The sequence below is a fragment of the Poeciliopsis prolifica genome, unplaced genomic scaffold, assembly GCF_027474105.1.
Source record: "Poeciliopsis prolifica strain line A6 unplaced genomic scaffold, Auburn_PproV2 SCAFFOLD007, whole genome shotgun sequence".
NCBI lineage: Eukaryota > Metazoa > Chordata > Actinopteri > Cyprinodontiformes > Poeciliidae > Poeciliopsis > Poeciliopsis prolifica.
In genome coordinates this window covers 12623135-12644164 of record NW_026562382.1, presented here as the reverse complement: position 1 = coordinate 12644164, position 21030 = coordinate 12623135, and the positions used below count along the sequence as shown (strand labels likewise).

The following is a 21030-nucleotide window of genomic DNA, read 5'->3' as shown; positions in this document are numbered from 1 at the left end:
TGAGGTAATTGCTGGATGAACAGAGCTGGATTCTTTGCCAAAATCTTCTCCAGGATGTCGGTGTCTCACTCCTCCTTCGCTGTCTTTTTTTTTCCTGATTCAGGATAAAAACTTTCACCGTCATCAACTTATTCCTGAGCTGGCATTGAAACAGGCAATGCGCCTGGTGAAAGTGAAGAAAAGAGGAATAAGATGAGAACGATCAGGACAAATGCAGAGATTAGATAGGATTGTGCTTTTTAAAGACTGGTTTTATGATTCCTGCCTCAGACAGCATCTCTTCAGTGCAAAACGATCAGAAGCCAGGCATAGGCAGGCTTAGTTGTGACCCAGTTCAGATACAAAAGTCCAGACTAGGCTGTTGTTTCCAGTGCTTTTATCAACATAGTGAAACAGGTAAAAATATATTTTATTGGGATGTTATATGATAGCCCTTACCATTTACTTGCATCATCATAAGACAAATTACACATGGAACATTTGGTGTACATCTGAATGTACACCAAGCAACTTCATTCTGATGGCCTTAAAAACCTTCCAGGGAAACTAATTTGCTGTAAAAATTACCTTATTTCTAAAAAGTTTAGTCAATGGAGGAGCTTAAGAGATCCACAGGAATGCACCAAATGTATCAAATGGTAATTATTGACTATAATGCCACATATCTGGCTTTTCTGGCAAAAAATAAAGAAAAAAAGCATTAAACGTAAATAATGAGATGTCTTGTTTTCAGTTTATCTCTACTGCGACTCAACAAACATGTGTATGAAGGTGTTCTGGTCAGGTAAGATCAGAGCACCCTCATTGGCCAAATGTTTTGTTTGCCAGATAACTAACACCTGCACATCACGCAAAACTGATCATCTACAAAATGAAACTGTGCATTTGTTTTTTGCTTAGCAGCAAAAGAAGATTAGAATTGATGCAGAGATGAATAAAGATAGGCAAATAGCAAACCTGAAAGAAAACATATTAAATGTTGCAAGAGACTAACATTTAGGTTGACCTTTCACCAGGACAACAATCCTCTAAATATGCAGCCAGAGCAACAGTAGGATAGTTGGATGAAAACATTAAATGTCATTAGATGGTCCAGTCAAAGTCTAACCATGAACTTCTTTTCAGAGATGCTCTCCTGGCAATTCCACTAATCTTTTTTCAGAATGAGTAAAAGTTGCAGTTTCTCTATTTTCAAAATTAGTAGAGACGTACACCAGTTGACATCCAAGTATAATTTTTACTATTCTTGTTGAGCAAGTAAAAAAAAATTCCCATAAAAATATATTAAAGTTTGTGCTTGCAATGTGGCAGAATTAGAGCAAGTACACACAGTGTTAATGCTTTAGTAAAACACCAAAACTGCATCTTTGAAAATACTTTTCTGCAAATAAACATGTAAATGTATTTTTGTAAAGGATCCAGTAGTTCTTTTTCACTAAATTGTGCTTTACTTTCAGTGACCTGTTTCATAGTAAAATTCGTGCCAAAGAACATATTGGAACCAACACAAAACATAAATCTATTAATGTTTCCCTTTTAAACAGCAGTGGATATGAAATAAATTAGTGCCTCTGTGATTTATGTGTACACGTTTCATCATGTTTGGATGTGCTAGACCCTCCAGGCTTGCAAATGCACTTCCCTCCCCTCAAAGAAAACTAACCTGAAGAGAAATGAGGCATGTATTATATGCAAATAACCCACATTTTTTGCATATCATATGAGTAAAGCACATTACTCTTTTTTGCATATCATTGCACCTTTATTTTTAGTAAACAAACAAAGTATCTAGAGAGTGCATACCAAGTGTGTTGGTATGGAGAAAGGTGAGTGTTGGAACGTCTTAATGAAAGTTAAAATGACTCAAACAGTGGCGAGCTGCACAGCACTCCACTAGACCTTGCAGTGAATCACAACTCAAACTATTAGTGTTTACCTGCTAGACTGAGGCTACATGTGAATCCTCTTCTAAAAAGCAGATATATTTTATGCATTTTTATGACGACAGTGCTTTAGTTATTGGTCAGAAAAGGTAATTCTGCATAAAAGCAGTTATCACAAGGGTTGCGAGAGTTTCCCTGAACATTATGCAAACTCTATGCGAGCTCCCGCCACACTGTGATGCCAAGTAGTTTTATTATTATAATTTTAAAAGCTTTATGTTTTGTTGTTCGTTTGTTTTTTTGTATATTCAGCTTAGTTACTGACTTTGTAATGTTCTGTTGCAAAATTTGTCTGAACCAGGACAAATCTGGTGTTTCTCAATTGAAAATGTATTGTCATTATAATATTTTTGAGTTGCTTCTGACACTATCCCTACCATATTTTGTTATTTCATTGTGAAGGTGCTGTATGATGTGCGGGGAATCTTGGAGAAGAATAGAGACACCTTCAGAGATGACATTTTGTTCATCCTCAAAGATAGCAGGTGAGCACATGTCCTCTTTTGTATCCTGTACACTGGTACACCAATGCAATTAGCTGGCATGAACGAGTTTCTTTGACCACCGGTCGTCTTCTGCTGCGTCTTCAGGCTCGATTTCATCTATGACCTCTTTGAAAGAGTTGGCAGCAGAAGTGGAGACGAGACTCTGAAGATGGGGACAGCTCGTCGGAAACCCACCGTCAGCTCTCAATTTAGGGTAAGACAGTTGGATAAGGTACAGGATAACTATTTGTTTTCCTCTTTTCATATCTGTGGTATTTACTCAGCATATTGACGAGAATTTGGGTGGTGACTGGGAGTAATTCATGTTCATTTTGACTGGACCTGATCAGAGATCCGATGAACAGAAACAAAACTTAAATTATAATTTTAGAGCCAAAGAGGAACGATCCAGAGTCATCACTAATTACACTAGAAATTAGTGACCAGGTCTGAAATCCACATTTAGATGGACTGAAGCTTCAGAATCACACAAAGACAGTTACAAAGTCAGTCTTCTATAGCCTACCAGAAGAACATTTTCGGCAATAAAGGACTATTGTTACAGAAAGATCCAATTCAACCATATATCTTTAGTTGCATCGATTACTGCAACAGTGTATTCACAGGTCTGCCGAAAAAATCAGACAGCTGCAGCCAAACAAAACGCTGCTGCTCATGTTTTCACCAAAACTATGAGGATAAAGCACATTACTCTGTTATGAAGTCCTTCCACTGTCTGCCTGTAGCTCATAGAGAAAACTTTAAAGAGCTGTTGTTATTGAATCTACCTTCAAAACCACTATGGTATTCTGGCTCTGGTTTGGTCTTCTCTGCATCCCAAGAACCAGAAGCAAAAATGGAAAAACAGCATTTAGCTTCTATGCACCAAAAATCTGGAACAAACTTCCAGAAAACTGCAAAACAACCAAAATCAAGGCTTAAAATCCATGTTTAGAGTGGCCTTTGGTTTGCAGTAACTGGAAAACTGATCAACATATTTGATGTGTATTTACTTGATTATTTTGATGGTGGCTTTTGACCAAATGCCATAATCAAAAATGACAAAATGTAATGGTTATTGCTTGCTTCATGATGACTGCATGATGTTTTATGAGGTAAAGCACTTTGAACTGCCTTGTCGCTGAAATGCGCTATACAAATAAACTCGACTTGGCTTGACCAGAACACCCCAACCACAACAATCTTTGATGTGGAAGTTGTTGCTGAATGAAAAAGACTCAGTTACTTCCACTGGGGTGTTTAAACACAAAGTCATAGCATGTCCAAATAAGAAATTAAAAACGAAGTTGTAAATGCCATGTGAGCATTTCAGTTTATTCTAGCTGCTGCATTTCACTCCACAACCATTTCATACTTCTGTAGTGTTTACTTGGTTTTTTTGTTTGTTTTTTTTTACTTTTGAATGATTAGTTTTTCAAAAATAAGTACCCATTTGGCAATGTTTCTTTGAAATTACTTTTTCAGATGTTGCTATGTATAGTTTATTTGGCAAAAGGAGAAAATTATCCTTTCAAAAAGGCTTTTTGCACAATTTAGTTGATGGATATGAAAAAGGAGGCAAATGCTGTTTCACAATATAGGCTAGAAAACATGTTTTAATTCTGCAATTTAGGGCTTTTACAGAAAAATTTAACTCAGTTGAAATTTTTACTGGCAGGTCAAGACATGAAATGGGCCTGAAAACTCTGATGGTCATAACTCTTCTTTATTATTGTACAATAAGGAGAAGTAAAGCAAACACAGAGAGGGAGGAGAAGGGTATCTGTTTAATATCAACTGAGGATGATGGATGATGAATTGGAAGGAAAATTGGAGCTGTAAGCTGTTGATGTGGAGGAGGGGATGCTACACAGGACTCCGTTTAAACACGTCCTAACTACAGCGAGCAAGCGAGGATTTGGCAGGTCTCCCTGGCATACAGGTCCAAAAATCCGAGGGATTAGGGTTGACGGCTGGGCAGAGAGGGGCCAACCAAGGGCCAGTCACACTCGGCTGCTGGAGACCCAGTGTCTGCCGTACTGAGAAAAGTCTGGGTGGTTCAAGGCACCTCAGAGGGTGTATTTTTCCATGTGTCTCTAATAAAAAAAGTAAATTTAGATATAGATAAGTGAAATAAAAATGCTTTTATCTTTTTATTTCTTACATATACTTAGATTTCTATATCCTTTGCATTAAAATAGCAGGAACAAGAAATGAATGAAGAAAACAGAGATGCAAAAGACTGAGACTTTGAAGGATACATATACTGGTTTTTGAGAAACTGCCGGTACTTCTTTTAAAACTTTCTTACATGGAGGTTTTACTGTACTTTTAATTCGAATACATTGGTAAAACAGTTTAATAATTCCCAGGTGATTTGTAACTAAAATTGTGTGTAGAATGTAGAAAAAGAAGAAAAGTGTTAACTTTACCCTGAGTTTTTTGTTTTTTCTCTATTGACCTCAAAGTACAAGTTATATTACAAAAGATGTTTTGTTCTTTACAGTCTTTGCGCTGATGTCTTTCAGGACTCTCTCCATTCCCTGATGGCCACATTGAGTGCCTCTAATCCTTTTTTTGTGCGCTGCATCAAACCAAACATGGACAAGGTAAGTCATGCAAATTTCATTGGACAGGAAAAAAAAAAGTTTGAATCTCTGCCAGGTCTTGTGAAGGTCGCATATGAAGTTAAACCTCCTTGGTGCTATTCATAGCTCCCCCTGCCCTGCACCCAGAGCTCATGTTTGTGCTTCAGCCTCTGTGCTCTGTCCACAAATAAGATTTTCTCACTCAATCGTAGCGTTACTGTTCAGCTGTAGATATTCGCTACTAACATACGACTTCTTCTTTGGTGCAAATACACATTCCTCCCTCTGTGTCTTTTTATCCAGATGTCAGAGGTGACGGCTGTAGTTGATGATCTGCTGACTGGCTTGCATACCTTTCTGCATGTTCTCTTCCTGTTTCATCTCGTTCTTTTTCAGTGTCCACTTCTCTGCTCTCTGAAACGCACCTCCTTGTCATTGTCCCTGCCTCATGTTGCCTTATTTTGCTCTGGGTGGTCAAGATGAAGCAGGCAGACAATTTGTTAATCCTGCCTTGTGACAGAATAACAAGCATGCAAATTTATGTAGACCCACAAATGGAAACTGCGCGTTTGTGTGATTTACATGCTGGGAAAAAATCGTTGTCACTTCGGCTCGTTTTTCATGCTTTCAAATCATTGTGATGTGCTTCGTTCAGCTCCCTTAATCCTCTGCAGACAAGTTAAGAAATCAAAGGGCAACAATGAGGAACTTCAGATGCAAATTTCCATGCTAACAAGCGTTAGTCTGTAATTAAACTGACATGTAGACGAATTGCTATGATCTTGTGTGGGCCCTCTGTGTGACAAATGGCCTCCGTGTGGACCCAAGTGATCTGCTGGCCTCCAAAGAGAGGCAGCAGATATGGCAGATCCTCAGCGACAAGCAGGCCTGAGGATTATTGGTAACAACGCTGTTTGGGATTCCAGGAAGAAAAAAGGCCCCCCAGGCAGACAAGGTCTTGCCTAACAGAGCTCAGGTTTCCCATCTGACGGTGTTTTTGTTTCCTTTCAGCAACCCGACTGTTAATGTTAAATGATAGAGCTCTCTGTGGTCATTTACTTTCTAGTTCAAGTTAAGTTTGACTCACCAGAGAGGTTGTTTGAGTGGGTGTTGCCTGCAGTGTTTGGCTGTGTCATAACTTTCTTTAGCTGCACTCAGAGATGAAGGTTATATTTAAAAGATGACATGTCTGCATGCTTAAACACCAGCTGTGCATTTGCTCTTCACCACTTTTCTATTAAAATGACATCATAAAACAGAGTTATTGCTGCTTCTATCACTGGACATGAATAAAAAAAGCCACTCTTCTTGCTTGTTTGTCTCTGGCAGAAGGCTAATCAGTTCGACCCGGATGTTGTGTTGAACCAGCTGCGATATTCTGGGATGCTGGAAACTGTAAAGATTCGAAAGGCTGGATTCCCCGTCCGCAGAACATTTAAAGACTTTTTCAGCAGGTAGGAAAACCAGAAGGAAGCCTTACTCAGACTGTGCAGCTATATTTGCTTATAGAAATGAAACAAATAACACAAATATAAATGTGTCAGATTTGCAAAACACTTCTGTTACTTTAATTGCAACCTTTTTTTGTTAAAAACAAACTTGTCAGGTGGATTTGAGACAAAACAGTATTTGTACTTTGTATCAGCTGAAGAATCTGTGATGATGTTGGCCTGTGACTGATAGAAAGACATTCTATCCTTTTTGAGGCTGCCAACAATTATTGTAGTTGAAATTGTCCTTTAAAATATCATTTATACACCATAGTATAAAAATGTATCTAGCAATCAAAGACAGAAGCTTCATGGTTGGGATAAGGCTGTAATTTAATTGGGATAATAAATGTAAGATGTCTTTTTTTTTTTTTTTTAGAAAGAATGACTTCTGTTTAACCCTGAAAAGTTTCCATTGAATTTTGTTTAAAATTTATCAAATTTTTACTACACTGTGTCACTTTATCATTATTTTTACTTACTCTGATCTTATTGTATAGCCAGACCATTCAAAAAGAAAATGGATTTTATTTTAAAATAAAGACAGTGAAAAATATTGTCTCCATGTTTTTGTGTTTTTTCAGGTACAAAATGATTCACAAAAACAAAAACCTCTCGGTGGAAGAGAAGTCTTGCTGTTTGGAGGTACTCAACCTTCATGATAACACCAAGAAAGAGTGGCAGCTGGGGAAGACAAAGGTGCAGCTCCCACACACACACTTATAAAAACATGCCATGACTTGTTGGGGTTTTTTTCTCTCTTTTTTTTGTCAAGTTGGAGTGACTTCTATTGGATTCATGCCCAGGGTACTTCTAGTAGCCACAAACAACACAGCAGCTCAATGTTTCAAATTATTTTCTCTTTAGCCAAGAATGAAAATATCAACTTTCTAGGTTTTTGGTTTCTCAAATATGGATGGGAAAGTTAAACTGGATAGTCTCAGGGAGATGTTAGAAAGCCAGTTCATGTTTTTCTTTAAGACCACAGAAGGTCATAGAATACTATTCGGTTAGCAACTCACTTGACAAACACCTTGTTAGAGGGCTTCTTTATACACTGAGTGCATAAACAAACTATGTTTTGCCCCCCCGTGCAAAAAAAAATCAAGAATCTTTGAGAAAATTTGCAAACCTTTGAGACCAAGCTGAGCCTTTTGTCACTCCTAAACTGTTAATGGGCACCACTGTCTCTCTGACTCATGTCCCAAAGATTTGTCTGAGTCTTGTTGACAACTTCCTCCTCCTAAAAGGAAAATCCTGAGTCGGTAATTGTAACTCAGACAAGGACTTACTGTAATCACGAGACAATCCTGTAGGAGCTGCGGTGTTTTCCCCTTGACACACTCACCGAGCTGTGCATTAAACAAAAAACTGTCCATGTGAGTAATATTGAGATAGACTTACAGTCACGACATGCTTTGTGCCCTTGTTTTTGAAGAGTTTTGATAGTTCTGCATTCTGAAGCTCATTCGACTCTTTATTTCAAAGAAAGATTGACTTTAACTAACTCGTTCAATCAGGCTGCACAAAGCCAAGAGAAGTTTTGAAGAAAACAACTTTTATGGAGTTCTTTTGAAATCAGCTAAACCCGCATCTGACCCCCGGTTCCTTCCTGCCCTCAGTTGTGGTTCCTGCATGGCTGAGACTTTTCAGATTTGCCGTTTCCCTTTTGGACACTTTTCTTGTAATATCCCATTTGGCTAACACGCTGTGAACAGTGTCAGCCTGCACACATGGCAGGCCAAAACAAAACATGAAAAATGATGCGAGCCATATGTACAGCTCGCTTTGAATAACGGGTGCATGACCGCCTATGTGCAGATGCCAGTGTAAATCAAATGTCCCACACACTCACCCAGAGGAGGTGGCTGAACCTTACGTTAACATTGCCTCGCTAAGGTATTCATACTACTTGAACTCACTCGTTCCAAACACAACCTTCAGTGTGTTTTATTAGAATGTATTTTCATAAACCAGGGGTCTGCAACCTTTGGCTCCAGAGCCGCAAATGGCTCTTTGGACTTTCCAAAAAGACTCTTAATAACTTTGGCTAAAAGTTGTAAAGAACCAGGAAGCTGTAGTTTCTAAATTTAAATATAACAAACTCTGTTTTTTAACAGGTCTTGTTACATTTCTGGTTCTAATTATGTTTTATTTCACAGGCCTGAGAGTAAAAATGGCTCTTCAGGTTGTAAAGGTTGCAGATACTTGTCATAGACTAACACCAAGTACTACATAGCTGTAAATTGGACAACTAATACTTCACAGAAAAACATGATAAGTCAGATTGAACTAAATAATGGTTAATCCTCGAAGAAACCTGTTAGAGGCTACAAAAGCCTTGAACCTGGGGCGGAGCTTCACCTTTGAGCTGGGGAATGATAGATACAGTCAGACAAACTGCAGGCGGTTTAGTATTTCAACTACAAGACTTTGAGAAAAAAGCTATACACTGTGTATGTCTTCCTTACATTTTATGTTTCATTGCAATGTCTTGAAGTAAAAAAAAATGTGAAAGAGCTCAATACCTTTGCAAGTCACTGTATGACACAACGTTACTCAGCTCACAAGTTTGTGTTTCTGGTGGCAATATGTTATTCCTGGTTTCTGGGTAATGTTGTGTGGCTTGTGGGAACGAGGCTCAGGGTCTACGTTTCCTTCTGGTGGAACCAGCTGTGTGTGATTATGTACGCATTGATTGTGTCCAGGGGGAAGCGGTGTGCCCCGAATTAGGAGACCAGGGTTGATATTTGTTGGCTCGCGCATGTGTTTGAGAGCCGTTTGTTTTACAGACGGGGGAAGGATGTGGACGAAGGGGAAGCTTCCTCCTCTCACAGACTTTCACAGAGTTGGGCAGAGCTGCAGCTGTGGGCTCCTTTGATAAGTCGAACATCTGGGAAACAAACACACAAACACTTGAATGTCTCCACCCAAAACTCTTCTTCTGGGGAATAAAGTGGCCACATAAGCTCTGTTTTAGCTCAGACAAAGTTACTGGGTTTCCAATCTCTTACATCAAAAGTGAAAAAAAAAAAAAAAAAAGTTTCCAGGAGTGAGGAAAGGGTTAATTCAAACTCTTTCTCCTACACTCATGAGACCAAGGAGAGGTGTGGCTTTCTATCTGGACAGCAGCCACCATCCCTCCCCCTCATATCCCTTCATCCCTCCCTCTGCCTACCTCTCCCCTCCCTGTTTTGCTGTGCCTTTCTGCCTGCATACGTCAGTCTAGCTACCAAGGCAGCGGTAGCAGCAGAAGAGGAAAGCTCAGGAAGGACGCCCCAAACACAATGAGGCTCTGCAGCAGCAGAAACGCTGCAGTCTGTCAGTCAGTTTTCCTGCCTGTTCTGCTCTGCAGTCAGGAAGACCAGCTTGCATGGTAGCTACAGCTTCACCACAGCTTCCTCCTGCAGTGACCAACAGAAAACAGGGGCCCTTCTGTGGGCCCCTGTCTCTTTTTTTAATTATTATTTACAAGCTTATCAAGCGTAGGAACTAACCCATCCTCTCTGTCACCCCTCCTGCCCCATCCTGCCTGTCTGTCACCCCCACGTTGGCCGTGGCGCTGCCCGTCCTGCAGGTGTTCTTGAAGGAGGCGCTGGAGCAGAGGCTGGAGAAGGAGAGGGAAGAGGTGCGGCGCAGGGCTGGCATGGTGATCCGCGCCCACATCCTCAGCTATGTGGCAAGGTGAGTGATTGGACGGGGGGGTTGAATTGCTGAGTGGCAGCGGCAGTTGTCAGTGTTTGTTTTGTGGTGGAGGTATGCAGCTTATGTGTTAGTGTGTGTGCGTGCGTGTGTGTGTGTACAAATGGGGGAGGTAGAAGGGGATTAGGTGCTTTCATACATGGCTTTGGCACAGTTATCTCTTCCTTGTATGTACATGCGTGCTATGTGGACTTGCTGAGCAGTACATGGCCCAGTTACTGGACAGTCTTTGTTGCAGAACATCTGGGCTTTTTTTCTCTCAAGAGCCTTCATTTGGGATCTTTTTAGTTACAATTAAATTATAAAGTTAGAGGGAATGGAGCTTTAAGAGCCTGGTGACGTAGCATGGTTGTTAGTGTTCTTTATTCTATTAGCATAAACCACAGCTGAAGCACTTAATTTTATGTAATGGAGTAAAAAATGTTTTGCTTTACTGTCTCAGGGAGCAAAAAGAGAGAAATTGGTTTGAGATGCTTCTTATTTAGAATAATTGCACAATCATATTTGCTAAAATGCATCGTGGATCTAAACATTTTGTTGATAATAAAAAAAAAGTTGTTACGTACAAACATTGCTCTGCGAAAGTGTTCATAAGCCTGCAACTCATCCTGATCACAACATACATAATGTTCTGGCATGGTGGTGGCAACATCATGCTGTGGGGATGCTTTTGTTCGCGGAGGCTGGTCCGAGTTGATGGGAAGATAGAAATCCTGGAATTACACTACACTAATACACTAATGGTCTCCACTGAACTTTTCTGAGCTATTTGTCAAAGAATGGATAAAAGGACCAAACTTTTGCATAAATCCACAGTGACATCACAATAACCATCTATCCAAAATGTGTTTGGATGAAATATTTGGTACCCTATAAAACTTCTAGTTGCAGTTATGAAAAGTCTGCATGTGAATGAAATATTTGGCTTGTTCTATGGACTTTTTTGGGTCTTGTTCCCCATGATAGATGCACTTTTCAGGGGCTGAGATGCTAAAGCTCAACCAGAGTTATGAGGCTTTCTGATAATACTAACAAAGAAAGAAACCAGGAAATTGTGGGAGAATGATGATTAATATCAGCTTAGTAATATTCATAGTATCACAATGATGTGTTTTCTTCATTTTGTGCAGCTCTGGAGTTTTGGAATTTAATTCTATTTTTCTGATAAGTAGTGGAATACATTATGAATGGATACATAACTGACTTGCTTTCAACCAATGCTTAGGTTTCTTTTTAAAAGTTATGTAGTTTTCACTAGTAAAAATGGGTGCAACTCACAACCTGACCTACTTTCTGATTTATTATGTGATCACTTTGAAGAAAGAAGTACTATAACCCAACACTATACAGCAATGTGAATTTATTTACCCACCAGTTTTCATGCACTATACAGAATGGAGGCACAGCAGAAGTGACATGTATATTTTATAGATCTGATGTATCATAAAACACTTTTTGCATTTTTTGTATACCCACAGAACTTGCATTTTTCAGTATGTTCTATGGTGAAAGAGGAAAAGTGTGACGACAGCTTAAATGCTGTAAAACCTCGTTTACAGCATTCAAGAAACTCAGATTTCTTTAGCTCACGTCAGCATATTTACAAATTCCTCTAGTCGTTCGAATTTTATAATGGGTTTTAACATGGTGGAAATCAAAGGGAAGCTGAAATGCTTCTCGAGCAGAAACTAAAAAGAATCTAACCAAAACTTGACTAATTGCATAGCCCGACTCTCTTTTATTCACAATGCTTGTTAAACATCTGCATGTGCAGAGACCCCCCGTAGGCATTTAATCTAACTGTACTCCACCTGCATGCAGACATATATAAGGTTACATACAGTACTGCGAAAAGCTCTGAGAGTATAATGGGCCTGATGACAGCATTCAGGTTATGGGTTTCCTTCCCCTCTAACTCGTTCTTGCTGAAGCCAGAGCCTCGGGAAGTTCCCTAAAGACACAAGTACAGGCTTTGTGTTATTACACGTAACATTATATCAGTTCAGAGGCCATCCTGACACCAGAGGAAGCACATGCTGTGATAAATGTGGATGATAGGTCAGACTGGGGGTCACAGAGTCAGAGCAGAGCGCGTGTGTGGTCCCCAGAAAGTTATGTGCTGTTTGGATGGCTCCATGTTTATATGCATCCAATGCATGTGCTGTGTGTGGGTGTTGGGGCTGAGTCACAACGCTAAACACAACGGCCCAAAGAGGATTGGCACAGCCATACAGGCCTTTTTCTTTTCAGGGTGTTTATTTAAACAGAGAAGCTGAAATAAAGATGCGCCAATCAGAATTGTGTATGTTTTTGTACAGCTTTGACCTGCTGAAACAGATTTATTTATTTTTTTATCTTAAAACCTGTTCCTTTAAGTTATTTATACACTGTCCGTCGTTCTGTCAGGGGTCATTAATTAGGTGTAGTAGGATCAGAGGCGACGTCATGCACACATGAGTGCCGTTGCTGTAAAAATGGAAAACAAATTATTAGCATCTTTAGCACGTTGTGATAGCATTTAGATTCTACTTGGAGGTTTGAGCTTATTGAACAAAGTCTGCAGACTGGACTTAGGCACTTGGTCTGGAAATTGAGTTATTAATGACGTCATTGTCAAGACAAGCTAAAAAGGCCTTTGTTTGATACATTCAGTAGATTTCAAATTTCAAATCAGACAAATATCACACTTTATGACATTCCAGAAAAATACAAATCAGCACAATTTATGTACATGCTTCAAAAAGTTAAAAAAGGTACATGCTTATGCATTAAATTAATGGCAAATTAATCAAATTCTGCTTACAAAAATGGGTTTTCTTAAGTCAATGGAAACTTGACACTTGATGTGCACTTCTCTTCCTGAAACTTGACTTGGACTTGTCTGTCAGATGTCAGATGTGACTTACTTTCACATCTGAAGGTACATCTGACATTTTCAAAATCTTGCCAGAACTTTCAAGTCCAGGCTGTTTCAAAGCAGGCAAAGACTGAAATCTTGTCAAACTTAGAGTTACTTTCAGCCTTTATGTTTGCTGAAAGTATTGCTCTTTTGTTGCTCGTCAGAATAACAGAAATGTATTCATTAAATTCAAAAATACTAAATCAAATGTTTTAACTCAGTCTTCAAGAAGTTCTTAAAAGAAGTTGAAATTAAACTTGTTCATTCCTTATACTGTCATTGTTAAACCCATTAAAAATACATTGCAGAGTTTTCTATCAGTAACAACTTCCACACTAAAGACTGAGAAAGTTGACCACTCATTCTGTTCAAAAACCAATTTCTTGATGCATATCAAACAAAGATGTCTGAGGTCAACATCGGTTCTTTTTGACTTGTTTATTTTTTTTAAATATCTGTTTATAGGAAACAATACAAAAGGGTCCTGTACAGCGTCGTTACCATCCAGAAGAACTACCGGGCTCACTTTTGGAGACGCGCCTTCCTGCGCCTGCGCTTGGCTACCGTCGTCCTGCAAAAACACCGCAGGGGACAACTCGCTCGATCCGTCTGCCACAAACTTAGGGAGGAAAAGCGGAGGCAGGAGGAAGAGGAGAAGAAAAGGAGAGAAGAGGAAGAGGAGAGGAGGCGTTTAGAGGAGGAGAGGAAAAGGATGGAGGAGGAGGAGAGACGGAAAGAAGAGGAGAGACTAAAGGAGGAAGAGGAGAGCAAAAGGAGGGCAGAGGAGGAGGAGCAGAGACTGATGAAGGAGAAAGAACAGCAGAAATTAGCAGCTAAAGGGGAAACGACAAGGTAGAATGTAGTTTTTGTGTTTGTTGTGAAACTTCCTTTACTCTATGCTCTAATTATATCAATATTTATTTTTCCTGTAGGAACTCCCTGAATGGTGCTTGCCCTAAGGTAACTCAATTTCATCTTCTGCTTCTAAAATAATAACTAAACATGTTGTGTGAGCAGATGTTTGAATTTTCTGAACCGTTCTGGTCAACAGCAGGATCTCACCCAGACTCCGTCCTACAATCACACATCTGAGGAGGAGAGCCGCCAGATGGAGGAGATCCTGCGTCTCGAGAGGGAGATCGAGCGTCTGCAGAAGCAGCAGGAGGATGGCGTGTCGCTCCTCGGGGACGTTTCCCGCGAGGAACTGCGTCAGATGAGGGACGCTGAGATCTACAGGCTGGAGAAGGAGGCGTCTCGCGTGGCAACTGAGTTCCTGGAGCTGCTGGACTTCGGAGGGCTAGAGCCATCGCTCTCAAGTGAGGAAAATCTCCACGAAGTGAATGAATCAGCAGCTCCTTTGGCGGAAGAGGAAGTGGACGAGGGTTTCCCCACAGAGGACGAATGTGTTCCTTTGCCGGACTTTCCTCCCCCTGCGGCGGTTCCTCTTGATACGGACGTGTTTCAGAGTATTCCTCCTCCTCCCCCTGCCTTTGCAGAAGGAGTCATGGTGTCTTCGTCCTCAGGTCCTCACTCTGCACCAGAAAATCTCCCCCCTGCCACCTCGAATGGACTTAATCACACCCCCATTATTACAGCCCGTCCCCCTCCTGCTTGTCCTCTTATAGTGACTAATGGAGAAATGCAGCCATGCCAGAGAACTACCAGGACTTTGGATTTTGTGCCTTTGAATGACGTGCCATTGCAGTCAAGCCTGCCAGATGCAGAGTCAGACTATGATCAAGAAGAGTTTGAGGAGGCCCTTGGGAGCTCTGGTGCTAGCATCAATGATGGCCATATCACAGACGAGGAGGTGTTACGAGAATCCTCCTGCACCCAAAACAGCCTGGATTCTTTCAGAGGCAGCTCAGACTCAGTAAGTTCAGCTTCTGCTCAATATTTATCTATCAAACCTTTCTTGCCACATTGTGCCCCCACATCTGTGTGTATTTAATTTCATGTGATAGACCAACAACCTGGGTTTGGATTGTTGTCCATCTGAAAGGTGAACCTCTGGCATGGTCTTTTCTAGCCTCTCTACTATGGCTGGACAATAGATCAATAACAATAGTGATAGGCACGTGACCAATATAAATAAATGATGTGTTCTATACAATGCTGAATAATTTCATTAAACTCTACATCCTCCAGGATTCTGGTGGATGTAGGCAGAGGGCTTCAGCTACTCTAACAGCAACAACTTGTACAGCAGCAGTTTCACGTTTCTCTTTCACTGCTTAAATATAAAAAACCGTGGCATGGAGTGGAAGAAGAAAATGAGCACAACAGCTTGAGGGGAAATGGTGGATAAAATGGTCACTTTGTTAGCTTGGCCATGTTTTAGGTATGTAAAGCAAAAAATGAATTAATAATTATCTATATTGACTGAAATGAAACCCTTATATTGTGATACATTTCACTAAATTATCCAGCCCCACTCTCAATAGGTTTGCTCTGTCTTTCACTCCATCCATCATCCCATCAACTTTCACCAGCTTCCCTTGTATTCCCACATCATAATTTACTTCTGGGATATCCAGTATCGGTTTTCCCCCATGTAGGCTAAAAGGTTCAGTTCTGGTTCCCTTGTTGTGTTTCCTTCATGACTTGTAGCAAACTTTAAACAGGACTTCGGACGGTTGTCCTCCTTCTTCACCTGAAGGCTCGATTTGTGGTTCCTAAACATTCCTAAATGTTGTCCTAGCATGAGATTCTCCCAACTCAACTATGGAAGCTACTCCGGACTGACCATCGGCCTATTGGATGCTTCTCTTTGCCCCACATTTTAAGTTGTTTGGAGATGTGCCATATGGTTTCCATTTTGAGATGTGTTTTTGATCAGGGCTGTGTGAGCTGTTCAAAGGTTTTGATACTGGGTAATAACCAAACCCTGCTTTTAGCTTCTTTACAGCTTTAGCCCTGATGTGCCTGATGTGTTCCTTGGTCTTCATGTGGTTTGTTCTCTAATGTTCTGCAAACCTCTGAGGCCTTCACAGAACTGCTGTATTTATACCGAGATCAAGTTGCACACGTGTGAGCTCGATTTCCTTATTAGGTGACTTCTGCAGGACGATTAATTGGTTGCACTAGATATTATTGGGTAGCATGAGAGAAGAAAATGCCTGAAACAGTTATACTTTACATTGTGCTGGTCAAATATATAAAATCAGAATAAGACACATAAAAGTGTGCAGTTGTGACATGACAGAAAGTGTTCAAGAGATGTGAAAACTTTTGCGAGTCACTATCTTATAATCCAAATCACTGAAAGTAACATCTGCAAGTAGACATAAAAATCCAAACGAGCAAATTCCGTTGTGAAGAAACTCAAAATATGCATCATTAAAGTTGAATCTAAACGAGAGCGCACTCAGGTTGCTCTTACATGCATTAAACACCAAGAATGTCCGGTGTTTATTATTTTGCTTGAACATATGTCTTCTCCACACATGATCCTTTGCTGTGTTGCCTGCTGCTGTTAAGGCCCAGCTCACATGGAAACAACAATGAAGCTGAGTTGAAAGTATTTGTTTTGGCTCCCCAGATGTGGCTGCATTTGAGCCTAAATGCAAGATACTGCTGGCTTAGCAGAGCCTTCGGTCTGAACTTTGTGGCATCAGCAGAATGTCAGAGGAAAAGAAAAATGTTGTATGTGTTGGCATGCAGAAACGTGCATCTGTGTCGGTGTGATGGGATTGCTTTTAAAGATTTCTGTAAGCGAGTCCAGACAGAATATCAGAAATGAAATTGCAGAATTTTTGCAGATCTAAACGAAGTGGTCATTAATTATATTTGCAGCTCAAGGATTTTTCTTTTTACCTTATGCATGTTTAGCAAAGTATTTCTATAAATTTCACATCCACCCAGAGTGAAGCAACATCACAATACTGCTGTGTTTCAGTTCATTGACAGTGATGAGGAGAATGATGGCTACGTGGACACAGATGAAGAGATTTCTAATGGGAGAGTGAGTTTGCTGAATGGCGGTGGGCCTCCATATTTCCATGGCTACCTCTACATGAAGGGTGAGTACCGAGCCACTGCCCAGGAGGCATGCAAATGATTAATGCACAGCTAAGCACAGCTTCAATATGTTGACAATGGGTCTTTCAGACTGGTTCATATCCTTGCATTGTAGTCACGGGAAGTTTAAATTAAATATCTTGTCACATTTTAAAATTATACAATAAACATCTCAGGTGGACTCATGATCCCATGGCGTCGCCGCTGGTGTGTCCTCAAAGACGAGACCTTCATGTGGTTCCGGGCCAAACAGGATTCCCTCAAATCTGGTTGGCTTTACAAAAAAGGTGGAGGGATGTCCACTTTGTCTCGGCGCAACTGGAAGATGCGATGGTTTGTCCTGCGTGAGGCAAAACTCATGTACTTCGAGAACGACAGCGAAGAGAAGCTAAAAGGAACGATAGACATCCGTGCAGCCAAGTAAGAAACCTTGAATAAATGTCATACAGTGTCAAGTATTTTGAAGCAGTTTTTTTCCCCCATCTCTTCACAATACAATCACATATGTTTAATTTTTCAAATGGAAAGAAGATAATAAACAGGCTTCAAAATTGCTTACAAGTCTGAAAATTGTGTTGTGCTTTTACATCCAGACCCCCTAATATTCTAATATCTTGAGATAATCAAATTCCCTTCAGAAAATAACCTTATAAGTTGGTTTGTTGCATAAAATCCCAATTTGATTCACTGAAATTTGTGGCCATAGCAGGACAAATGTTAAAAGATTTGAAGGATATAAATAATTTTTGCAAGGTATTGTAGTAATCATTTTATCATTTTCAAAAATAACTCTGCGTGTCTTTTAAAGGGAGATTGTGGACAACCACGAGAAGGAAAATGCTCTGAATATTGTCACGGAGGAGAGAACTTATCAGATCTATGCCGAGTCCCCCGAAGATGCCAGGTAAATTATATTCCCATTATTTCCATTCATCTTACTCTCTGCCAAGTGCTGCTTTTTTTAATTGTCTCAACCTACAAGCATAGAAATTAAGTTCCCCCTTGTGGTTGCCCAAGGAAGTTCACGGTTTAATTTGCAATTATGTGTTTGCTGACTTTGTACTTTCTGAACTCCCTCTGACCCACTCAGTGGTTGGTTCAATGTGCTGAGTCGGGTCCACAGCGCCAGCCCGGAGCAGCTCCTGGAGATGCACCACGAACAGGCCAACCCAAAGAATGCTGTGGTGAGTGCCTCGGCTCCAGCCTCAGTTATTTTATTTATTTATTTTTTTTATTGTACATTGAGAAGTGAATAAACATGTAACTGATTCCACTAAAGTATGAAGGTCGAGTCCAGTTTTGAGGTGAGATTACAACTTTGGTTTTACTTGAAGTATTTGAAACTGAAGCTCTCTGATCCATAGTAAGGTTAATTTATCTGACCTACAACTACTCTTTTGCAGCCATTAGCAGGAGTTGATGTCTACAGACAATATTTAAAAGGCAAAGCTTTTCATTCACACCACCATTTTGTCTTTCTAGGGTACACTAGATGTGGGTTTGATTGATTCTGTTTGTGCATCAGACAACCCAGACAGGTAAGTTTCTAAATGTTAAAGATGATCTTTAAACATCTTAAATTTCTTTGTGAGTTGCTTCTATGCAATCAGAATGTCTTTAAACATTTAATTTAGTCTTGGTCAACAATTTTGCTTTTGGGTTTTGACTGCTCTCTGTCCCTTTTTATCATGTTCTGGTATCTCTCCATGATTGCATTGTGGTTGGTTGACCCATTGCAAATGCAGAATGTATACAAAGAGAAGGCAAAGGAACAATTATAGTGGATAAACAGTCTCTGAAAGCAAGGCTGTCTTTACCTGGACTGTTTTCTTTTACAGATGCAATTCCTTTATGGAAAGGTGTTGCCAAGGAGTCATTAAAATCCATGCCACTTTTGTGCAATACGCATTACATTTTATTTAATGTGATTTTGTCCCTTTTTGCACTCAATTTCCAATTTTGTTTACAAGTCTGCAATAATTACCTGTTTTATTGACAGAACAAATATTTTATTGAAGTGTTACTGGACTAAAAGTTACATTTCTGATAGTCTCCTAATTAGGAAAATGAAACAAATAGGGAGGTGAAACCGATACAGTGGCTTTATTGTCAAGGATTGCTTGCTAGGAATGATCCAGACAGATCAACAAGCCAGCATTTATGACATGGTTTTAAAATAGGTTTGTTATCTTTTAAAAAACTGGCCATTTAAAATGTGGTTGCATTACTTGTTGGGGTTACAAGAATATGTCAGTCTGAATAGAACAACAACAGACATCGCAATCTTTGTTTGGTCTGGCACCCTAAGACCAATCATTTGAAAATGCCTTAATCTAAAACAAAATAAATTTCTTGAAAGCAAGATATTTTTATGCTGGAATAATTTATAGGTAACACATTTTCTCCAAATAAATTCAAGGCAACTTGATGAAAAGCCAAAGTTGGTCTCTTTTATGAGACCAATTTCAAATATCTGAAGGTCTGGCTGCTTGGAAGAATATGCAAACTTAAGATGTAGTTTAACACTTTTTGCAAAGTCCTTTTATTTTTTTAAAAGAAACATTTTCAAAGTGATATTTTCTCTCTCTAGACCAAACTCCTTTGTGATCATCACTGCTAACAGAGTCATCCACTGCAACACAGACACGCCTGAAGAAATGCACCACTGGATTGGTCTGCTGCAAAAATCTAAAGGAGATACAAAAGTCGATGGGCAGGAGTTCCTAGTCAGAGGTCAGCCTGGATCTGGATTCATATGCATGTGTAGTCATAGATTTTCATACAGAAGATTAAATTTAAGTAATCAATATTCTAAGTAGCAATCCATGACAACATGTTCATTTTAATTCTCAGGCTGGCTGCATAAAGAAATGAAGTCAGGAGCAAAGAGCACCTCTCTGAAACTGAAGAAGCGCTGGTTTGTTCTCACCACAAACTCCCTCGACTATTACAAGTCATCAGAGCGCAACACAACTAAACTGGGAACACTGGTCTTGAACAGCCTCTGTTCTGTGGTGCAACCAGATGAGAAAGTCTTCAAGGACTCTGGTAGGTTTAACATCAATTAGCACCATCATTTCTGCCCTTTTTTGCATATATTGACCTCACTCCCATATATATCCTGTGTGTCTTTTCTCCATTCCTCGCAGGTTACTGGAATATCATTGTTTATGGGCGTAAACATTCTTACCGACTTTATACTAAAATGCTTAATGAAGCCATGCGGTGGGCAAACGCCATACAGGGAGTGATAGACAACAAAGTTCCCATCGAAACACCAACTCAGCAACTCATCAGGGACATCAAGGTGATAAACTTTTTAGTTTGACTTTTTGTTGTGATGCAGCCCTGATTCACTGATAACTGACGACTTCAGGGATTGATGATTTATCTCAGAACTGACCATTCCAAATATTTCAGTAAAATGACAAACATTCTTTCTAGCTTAGCAAACCTTTGGCAGGGACACAAACGGTTGTAAAGTGAGGTACCTGAACTGTGTGCTGTGCTGTTCATGTGGTTTTGCTTTTCCAGAACATCAACACTTTCTCCCTACCATACATCCAGACTTTGTGACATTAAACTCTGTAATCATTCTTTCAGTTCTTTCTTACCATAAATTTCTTTGTATTAGGCCTAATTTACACAAGACCATATTTTCAATACTTAAAATTACTTTGAACTTGGAAGGTCTCCGTCGGTTCTTGGTGAAGCCTTCTTATTCTTATTACAAATGGAGTTCACGTTCCTTTCTGTGTGGTAGCATTTGGGTTGTTTTGAGCATGCATAAATCTTTCATGCAGAGGTTGTGTTGGTTTATTATGGGAGTAGCAGCATCTCAGGCTAGAGTGTGTGTGATGTAGTGGCAGCAATTATCTGGTGTGGATTAATTACCAGAAAATT

The 21030-nt window shown here is 39.9% G+C and overlaps 1 protein-coding gene across 3 annotated transcripts in view; it reads left to right on the top strand.

Moving 5' to 3' along the window:
• Positions 1 to 21030, top strand: part of myo10l3 (myosin X, like 3) — a 64296-nt gene that overhangs the window by 37069 nt on the left and 6197 nt on the right. Inside the window, exons 17-33 of one of the 3 annotated variants that reach the window (XM_055031860.1) lie at positions 2346 to 2428; positions 2534 to 2642; positions 4957 to 5037; positions 6346 to 6470; positions 7091 to 7205; positions 10084 to 10190; positions 13573 to 13959; positions 14040 to 14067; positions 14159 to 14980; positions 17006 to 17129; positions 17304 to 17547; positions 17936 to 18031; positions 18218 to 18311; positions 18610 to 18665; positions 19718 to 19860; positions 19981 to 20175; positions 20277 to 20434. In XM_055031860.1, the coding sequence (XP_054887835.1) occupies positions 2346 to 2428; positions 2534 to 2642; positions 4957 to 5037; positions 6346 to 6470; positions 7091 to 7205; positions 10084 to 10190; positions 13573 to 13959; positions 14040 to 14067; positions 14159 to 14980; positions 17006 to 17129; positions 17304 to 17547; positions 17936 to 18031; positions 18218 to 18311; positions 18610 to 18665; positions 19718 to 19860; positions 19981 to 20175; positions 20277 to 20434 (2967 nt within the window). The remainder of the gene's footprint in view (positions 1 to 2345; positions 2429 to 2533; positions 2643 to 4956; positions 5038 to 6345; positions 6471 to 7090; positions 7206 to 10083; positions 10191 to 13572; positions 13960 to 14039; positions 14068 to 14158; positions 14981 to 17005; positions 17130 to 17303; positions 17548 to 17935; positions 18032 to 18217; positions 18312 to 18609; positions 18666 to 19717; positions 19861 to 19980; positions 20176 to 20276; positions 20435 to 21030) is intronic. The other 2 variants (XM_055031857.1, XM_055031859.1) reach the window with 2 other exon arrangements.